The 9,321-nt window shown below is 42.7% G+C and overlaps 1 protein-coding gene across 1 annotated transcript; it reads right to left on the minus strand.

The window, feature by feature from the left end:
- Positions 1-1,644: 1,644 nt before the first annotated feature.
- Positions 1,645-9,113, minus strand: SPHKAP (SPHK1 interactor, AKAP domain containing; the record flags this gene model as incomplete). The annotated part of the gene is made up of 2 exons (XM_009072012.1): positions 1,645-1,923; positions 5,375-9,113. Coding segments are annotated over 2 exons (4,018 nt in total), but the record flags the coding sequence as incomplete, so codon positions are not given.
- Between the last annotated feature and the right edge of the window lie 208 nt (positions 9,114-9,321).

Raw genomic sequence — 9,321 nt, forward strand, 5'->3', positions numbered from 1 at the left:
AAAAAAAGGTGGACTCTCTTCTTGTGAATGCTTTATGCAATGAACATTTGGCCTCAAGCAAAAAAAACAGTCTGCTTGAGTCCTTGAAGAGAAGGATTAGCAGGTACAGAGATGTCCTGGAAGAAACCTGCAGAGATTCAGATACCTCTGAACATGGGGAGTTAGAGCAAGGCATTGGTTGCCCATCATACTACTTACCTGTTGGGTGACTCCATGCCTGCAACCAGCAGCAGTTTGTGTGTGTTACATCATACCCCAACTACTGCTGGGGATCTGATGGAACCCACAGGGACAGAGATGGCCTCTCATGTTTCTGACTACTCTGAAAGACTGAGATTTTAATTAAAGCCAGTGCTCATTGGGACCAGAAATACATAGAAGTATTCTCTTTGGCTCCTTCACAAGGATGAAGTAGTATATCTGAGAATATTTGGAAAAAAAATAGTACCAGTTCACTTTATAACATCATTATAAATGTGACAGTGAATGTTTATGCAGATATTATAATAGTCTCAAGAACAGGTTATGAATTTGCTGGCTGCAAGTTAATTACCATGAACAAATTCTGTGTGGCTAGTCATGTTGAACCACTTAATTTTTACTGGGAAAGTATCGAACAGTATTTTCCCTCACACTGGAAGGATTGATTAGGCAGTTCCTTTCCCCATCGGGTTGTTCTGAGTCAGTGTCAGCATGCCATGCATTCAGCCTTCCTTTAGCAATTTCTGTTTCAATGTAGAGCTGAAAGGCACAATACTTCAGCACTCAGACCAAGGACCTTGTTAAAGGCTGATATTATAATAACAGGATGAATGTTCACCTGCAATGACAGATGTGTTTGGTTCAGCATTTTTCAGCTAGCCAGCAGTGCTCTCTGACAGAGACTTTCTTTTCCCTGCTTCATTACCATAATGTCTTCCCTCCTTGTCATCTTAATACTCAAGAGAACGATGTAATTACTTGACAGTATTTTAAAACCTAGTCTAAGAGCCTATGAAGGAAAAACCTTGCTCAACTTGATGTCACGAAAGGGATGAAGTCAAACTACCATCACTTTATGTGAATGCTAAGGACTAGATAACATTTTTAAACATGTGTCCTGACTCAAATAGGAAAAACCCCAGAACATTGCTATGGAAGCTTTGGAATCTCTGTCTGCTCAGGGAAAAATTGGTCATTCTCTGTTAATCTGCACTCCAGTGTCAGTGTAAGCAGACTGGGGTCAGTCTCTGCTCTCAGAGCATGGATACCTGGTGGGAATAGCAGTTTTGTCAATCTTGGCTAAGGAGATGCCAAAATAAACATCATGCAAACAGTGGCAAACAAATAAAAAGAAAGACTAGCAATTGGCTTGTCCAAAGGCCCTCTTGCTGTAGGACTGAGGCACCTGAGTGGTACCAGCAAGTTTTTGCTTTGTCTAAATCTAGCTGCTCACCAATTATAAAAAGACCTGGCTGAGAACGTGAGTGTGGCTAATTTTTTCCCCTTATTAAACAATAAAGAGATGGAGTCTGTCATTAGACTTTCTTTACAGTATTCTAAGTAAATCTCGAGCTGTTGCCTCTCATTCCTGATGCACAGTGGGCAGATCATTGGCTTGGTGGATAGACCATACTGTGTACTGAGAACAGACAACGTGGGTACCTCAGGGATCGCTCGCTGAGCTGCAAGTAGCTACTTGTGTCATCAGGATTGTCCTCGTCGTTAGCTAGCTGGGACCAGCTGCCAGTGCTTTCTTCACTGCTGCTGAGATGGTTTGGAAATTCTTCGGCTGTTTTTGTCTCTCCTATGATTTCAGCATCCGATCTGCTCTGGGGACTGTTGCTGGCAGGGTGATAAAGAAAGCACATTGATATTGCAATACAGGCAAACAAACTGGTGCCACCAATCTTCAGGCAATGCTGCTCACTAAAGTCAGCCAAGCTGCAGAATTATACAGATGAGAAAGACTGGGCCAGCTGATAATTTATATATACAGAGCAGTGGAACATATGGCCTGAGATGCTCTTTAAAAAAAAAAAAAAAGGACTTTCTTTTCACTGCTATAAACAAACACAAACCAAAATAAACCCTTTTACTGAAATATGCACGGAAAAGGTTGAACTTGTACGAAAAAATTTTACATGTATAAAAAGAACTGATCACTGTAAATGTCTATTGCTTAATACACTTCAGTCAATCAGTGGTCGAAATACGTGGTATATGTTAGTGCAGAATGACAGCACTTCTTGGAACTATATATTGCCACTAAATCCCTGTCCTACTGATGGGTAAATAAATTTCTTGCCAGGGTTTTCTAATCTGTTAGCACTGTAGATCCAAATGAGGTCTAGAAGTAAAAGTAGGAAAGTACTGTGGGTTGTGAATCACTAATGACTCGGCCTCTGTCCTTAGGATCTTTGCTGCTTAGGCGAGGGAAGGAAAAAATACTACAGCAGGTAGTCAGAAAGCAGACTGAATGTGGAGCCCAGACTGAGTCTGGAAAGTACAGGGTTAAGGGAAAAAGGCTTTCTAATTCTGCACACTTGACATATGTTATACATATTTGTATACACGTGTATGTCATATATAGCCACACATGCTCCCATGAACACACACAGAAACAAAAAGCATAAACTACCTTTATGGTAACTTTCCAGAGCTGAACTGGCCTTTTGATACACAGGCAGAAAGTAAATAATAATCAATCCCCCCAATAATTATATCACTGCAGTGCCAGAATAACAATTGAAGCAAGACTGTAGTTTTGTGATACTCACTGGATGGTCTGGATTTGCAACTTAGTGATTAAAGCAATGTAATGTGTACTGGAGACCCTCTGCAGGATTTCTCTAGGGATGTTCTTGCCTTCAGACCTTTAGTTACAGCTGAGGGACCTGTCTTCAGTTAGAGATTGCACCAGAAATTCTACTGCTCCCAAGTAATTACCTCGATTAAAAATATACTGAGCCAGTCTCATTGTGGGTATCAACTTTAGCCAAGCTCTTGCTCTCTGAAGTTGTTGCATGGATGATGCAGCCTGTGCAGGGACAATGGGACTTGCTTGCCTGAGGGCATCTGCCCTACCAGGCAGTCAGCATCTGCCAACTAACTGTGCCTGCCATCCCTGACCCCTCAGGTGCAGAGCTCAGCACCTGCAGTGACACGAAGGCACTGAGCAACCAGGCCATAGGGTAGTGGTGTTATCCAGACTTTTAATACAGGCAGGTAGCTCCTGATACCTGATCCTAAACACGAGAGATTTTTGTAGGTGATGTTTCTTGGCACTTTGGGTGTTGTTTGATTCATTATGCAGTCACATCTCAGCCTAGTGATGCTCTGAAGTGACAGTTCCCCAACTGAGAACAGCCACTTGGAATGGGTTTCTGTGTAACTGTGTGACAGGACTGGGTCTGTTGCACTGCCTACATAAAAAGCCAGCTCTTTTTCCCTGCTGCAGACCTCTTCCCCAGCCCTGCATCGCTTCTTTTTTTTCCCTAATTGACTCTATATCTGCTTGATGTTTTGCCTGCAGTCCTATGTGCCTGTAACTGAACTAGCAAGTAATTTCATGCAGTGGAAGTAGATCAAAGCAATTGCTACTGATAGTTTTATAGCTACATTGGATATTGGTGAGGCATTGGAACAAGTTGCCCAGGGAGGCTGTGGCTGTTCCGACCCTGGGGGGGTTCAAGGCTAGGCTGGATGATCATTGAGCAACCTGATCTAGTGAGGAGATGTCCCTGCCCAGGGCAGGGGGTTGGGACTAGATGATCTGTATGGTCCATTCCAGCCCCTAAATTCTATAATTTTATGATTCTATTTTTTAGGTTTTCACTTCAGCCTAGACTTGGTCCAGGCATCCATGCCACAAATGGTTCAAATCCATGAGAAGAACCACTAGAAGCTTTGCCTTCCTAGTAGGGATATGAGCACATCTGGTATTCACTTGGGCAGCTTCTATTTGAGTTTCCTTTAAAAGAAATCTGCATTGCATGCTGCAGACTGAGCTGATGCATGGAGACAAGGTGATTCAGAACTGCACTGCAGTGCTGACCCAAAATGTTCACATCAATGTAGCCTCTAGTGACTAATTCTGCCCTACCAACCCTATTGCTTCAGACTTCCCACAGCCACTTTGGGAACTCTGCATCAAAGGCAGAGGAAAAGTTGCTATGAAAGGGCTCATAAACTGCAGAAATAACTTCATTTTAAAACAGTCAGTATTCCAAGTAGGTGGATTTCTAAATGTATCTTACTAAAAGCAGGTTCCATTTGAAGGAAGAGGAAGGTTAGTGGAGGAGAGTCAGTAGGAAAGATTAGCAACACTATGATAATTATCCACCTAATTGCTACCATACACTGGAAAGTACACACATCTATGTACTTTCTCACTTCAGAGCAAGCACTTCTGCTTTCTCACTTCAAGCAGAGTTTTGTCAAAAGGCCAAAACAGAGCACTGCCTAGAATAAAATGAGCTAGAAAATGGTTTCTAACACTAGCACCTGCACTCTTCCTAGCACTGCTGCAGAGCTCCACGAGAATGGCATTTTAGAGACCATTAACGTAATGGAGAGAATGAAGGAGTACAGTTAAAAAAGGCAATGCCTTGAAAGGGAGCATTGCCCTTAACCTCACAGCACCCACAGCAATCCTTTACCCTGCCCAGCACTCTCATACTTAACCAGAGCAAGGTGCAGATTCCTGAACCAAAGGAGCAGAGCTGTAAGGAGAGGGTGGTGAGCTGTCTCGTAAACTCCACAAAATGGTGTTAAAATAAAATGCAATGTTGTTTTTTTCTCTGTGTAAAGTCTACCAGAGAAGCCCAAAACTAAAGGAGGCGAAGGGTACTTTTAATGTTTTATTCCCTTCACTAATGAATTTTTATTACTTGTAGCTCCAGACTGTAAACACAAAGTTGAATTTCAAGCTCTCAAAAGTCTGGTCTGATTTCCAGGTAAACAAAGCATTAGTTACATGAACAAGCAAAGCAGAGAACGATGGGGCAAGATCTGCTGTCTTCTGTTACACACTAACACTGATTTTTACTTAGTTTTAAATTGAGATATCAGCCAGTGCTAAGTAAAATTTTAAGCTTTGTCCATCTTTTCTGTCTTGACTGTGAGAGACTTATATGTCTGTAGACAGAAAACTTACTTGTCTGTGCAGTCTTAGATTTGAATCTTAGAATCATAATGTTGTCATATTCAGTGTATGTTTGCTCCAGAAATCAGCTCTGTATTCCACAACTGGGTGATTTTATGCCATTAGAAATCTGTAGTCAGAAATTTTGTTTCTTTAAAAGTGCTACTCGTCTTCTTCCTTTATCAAAATGACATTTACTGGGAAAATAAACACCAAAGCAATGTGCTGATTTGGTGTTTGGTCACTTACCTATTTACTGGGGAACTGGAAACTGTGTGTTTCCCATCCAAAGCTTCTGGAGGCTTTTCTTTGCTCGGATGGTCCTTTCCAGAGGGGCCACATGAAGTTAAGGACTCTGAGTCTTTATCTGGCTCATCACGTTGATCAGTTTCTATCTGAATTAAAGGCACTTCCCTGTGCTGACCTGCAGGAAGGTTTCCAGGGATCTTCACCTGCTCTTTTTTCTCATCCAAATTTCCTTCTTCCATTTTGGGTTTTGACTGTATCTGAGTTGTGCTTTGGGGATGTTTGCTTTCCAACACTTGTTCCCGGTTTGTATAATCAAGGGAATCCTGCTGCACAACAATCAAACTTTTACCACTCTCAACAATATTTGCAGCCAGTCTTTTTGCATATTGTTCCACGTGTGGTGGGGAATCACTATAAAACTGCTCTGCCTCTGCAGCCTCTGCCTCATCTGCTATGATTTTGTTCTTGCGCATTAGAGATTCAATAGAACTTGCCCATGTCTCATGAATCAACATATCTGTGATCTGGTCAGCCTTGCATCTTTGGTACAGGCATGAGTCAGACTTGCAAAGACCTGAAGAGCCCACGGTACTGACTTGTTGCACACTTAAGGAATCTTGGCGATGGTGGGCAAATCCATCTAAGGAATTTGCCTTCACTGGGACGTTAACTGTAAGCCTAGAGCCTGATGATCTGCTGTCAGGCATTGATGATTGCCTAAAGCAGAAAGGTGACCGTAGAGAGGGTGGCAGCAAACTGTCACACCAGTCCTTGGAATTCCGAGGGGAAGAGGAGTTCTCTTTATTTTCCTTTTCGATTTCTCTTAGCATATACCTATAAAACTCTTCTGTTATGCTTTCCGTGCTGGACTGTTTGGATGGGCAATTTGGCCTCACGTTAAGATGGCCATTTTTCTTGGCTACCTGTTGCAAAGCAGAAGTTAAGATATTGTTTGCATTTTTTCCTGCATAGTAGTCCAGTAATAAATCAAAGCCTCTTCCTTCATTTTCCATCTGGTTCACCATAAATCTTGAAAATTCATCTGTAATGCTTTCACAACTAGACTGCTTTGAGACAGAACTTGTCTGGCTTAAAGACTGACCAAAGCTGCTCGTTAGGCCTAGGGTATTGAAAGAGGCTTTGGAATCTGAGTCCTCCTCTGGTATGCTCTCACAGCTTGAGGCCTTGGCTCGGCTCCATCTTTCACAGTGCAGTCTGTTCCTGGGGTGGTTTGGACCTTGCCAGATACTATCAACCATGGAGAGTTCAGTGAGGTTCATGATCTTGGCAGCCACTTCATTTGCAAAGATATTGACTGAATCTGGTGTGTCCTCAAGGTTTATGGATTCATCTACTACCCGATTCATCAATCTTTCCTTTAGCTCAGGATGCTCATCTGTTTTCCTTTTGATCTCACTGAGTCTAGGTGCCCTGTGCTTCCGAACCACTGAACCGTTACCATGGCTTTCCTTTTTCCTTTTCATGGTTCTGCATGATAAACTCTGGGTCACCAGATATTCATTGCCTCTCTTCCATGCACAGAACCAGGGTTGCTTTCCATTTGAATTTTCTAGACAAATGGCAGCTATTTCTGTTGCCATAGAGACAACTGTTTCTGCCAATTCTTCTGCAAAATCTGTTATACAATATTTGTCCCTTGAATTTTTCACCTGTAACACGGGCTGAGAAGGAAGCAAGACATGGTTTCCTAATAAAGACAAGGAAAGTTGAACATCATTATTTAGCACAGAATCACACTTATGCTTGGCTTGGGTTTCTGCATTCACGGTGGCACTGGAAGACAGCTGTTCTTGAACACCATGCCTGCACTCATTGTTTGCAAGGGTATTTTCTCTGTCTGAAAATGATCTGTAGTCCTTCTTCTGACTAAGATTATTACTCTCATTTGGAGATTTATAACAGTCTCGTGCAGTTCTTTTCAGGTATCTCTTCTTGGGAGATGTTTTTCCATCAAGTGTGTTACGCCCTGTATATCCACTAGGTTCTGAGTTCAGTGTGGCACCTTCATTGCTATTTACATCACTCCTACTACTTTTCCAAGTGTTTGTGGCATTTACAAGGTCTTTGCTGGTACTAGTGCTGTAGGACGTACCAAATGGCTTAGCAGCAGAGAGATCAAGGGGGTTGTGTGAAGTTTCACATGCTGTTGCTGGTGTTGCCCATCCTTCTGCTCTTGTTACTTTCTCTGCTTTTGTGCCCTCAGAAAAGAGAGGAGAACACTCTTCAACTTGCCTTATGTCATTCATCTTCTTGCATGTGAAATATATTAGTTTAAAAAGCAACTCATTTGCAGTCTCTGTGAAAATGTCTTGTGTACTTGAGCCATTTTCTGGACGGGGGTGTAGCTGTGTCTTCTTCCTAACCTCTTCCATAGAATGTCGTAGAATAATATTGGATAAGTTTTGTGCAAGTTCATCCCTGATTACTTCATCAGCATGTGGAATCTGTGGCCTTGCTGCTGTCTCCATAATTTTTCCGTTTATGGATTCCATAAAATGTCCTACATTCTGGTACGTGTTGGGTTTCGTCAAAATGATGGATGCCTCTTTGAGAAGTGCCTCTGCAATGCTCTCATTTAGCTTCTCCATGCTGCTTCCTATAGCTATGCTACAATGCAGAGTAATGGCTGCAGAGGCCTGAGCAGCAGACAGAAGTCCACTTGAAGCTGCAGGGTACTTCTCCTCCCTCGTTTCCCCCAGACCACAGATGGCTACAGCACTTGCTACTTGAGTCATGCCACACAGCGCAGATGGAAACGAATATTCTGTGCCAGCACAGTCATCAAGTAGCTGTGAAGATGCTGTGTGTGCCTTTTCATTAACAACCACTCCGTTTCTAGAGTCTGAGACGTCTTGGTCCCGTCTGAATTTCTCTGCAGCCTGAGGACTGGAAATGGTTCCAATGACAGTGGCTGCACAAGCCAGAGCCACTTCCAATGCACTCTGGTCATGTCCATTTGAATGTTCTTCCTCAAAGTAATCTGAAACTTCAGCAGAGCCCTGTGACTCAGCCCAGTGGCACAGGCTGGGGAAGGCAGACCCTGGCCAGTCAGGTATGTTGTCAGAACTGTCTGGACTTTGCACTATGACAATCTTTGGAAGTTCATTCCACGATCGGGCAGCAGATACATCTTCTGACTTACAGGAGCTTCCTACTGAGATGCTGACTGCAGCCTCCTCACTGAAACTGGGCCGAGACTGTGACAGTCTAATGAATGCATCCTGAAGAACAGATTCTGCTAAATTTGTGGCATACTGACCTGCAGTCACCTCATTTTGTGAGGGAGGGTCAGTTTTCCTGACCCCTGTGCAGTCCTCCCTGGCTGTCTTACTGTTGTCTTGCATTGTTGGTTCACACAGAGGTTCCAGCTCTTCTTTAGCCATTTTGGTTAAAGATACATCTTCTAACACAAGTGCTGAGCAGGATTTGTCAACCTCACTAGTCAAATTAGGAGTACTAAATGATGAAGTAGCTTCTTCAGCTAATTCCTTCTGCCACGGTATTTCCTGGTCTGGTTTATCTTCAGGTGGTAAGATGTCATCTTCAGCCACAATGTTCACAGCTTCAGAGACCGGAGTAGCTGCATTATCTTTACTAATGCAGCTCCCTTCAGGAATGAATGGCAACCTGGCTTTCCTGTAGTGAATGTTTTCCAATCTCTTTCCTTTATTTTTTTTGACATCTGAAGATGTTTCTGAAATGCTTAATTTTTCATGGCCTATTAAGAAGAATAAACATTAGCTTTTGCAGAGTACCCTGTGACTTTGAAAAGAAAACAGCTGCACAATTATGTACCACATTACTGCTCTGCCAATCTGCTGCACAGCCATGTATCTTTGTCTTTGAACAACAGTTAAAAGATATGAATGGCTGCCCATTTTCTACGTGACAAAAAAAACATATGAAGTGCAAGGTCCTACATCTGG

The sequence above is a fragment of the Acanthisitta chloris genome, unplaced genomic scaffold, assembly GCF_000695815.1.
Source record: "Acanthisitta chloris isolate BGI_N310 unplaced genomic scaffold, ASM69581v1 Scaffold46063, whole genome shotgun sequence".
Classification (NCBI taxonomy): domain Eukaryota; kingdom Metazoa; phylum Chordata; class Aves; order Passeriformes; family Acanthisittidae; genus Acanthisitta; species Acanthisitta chloris.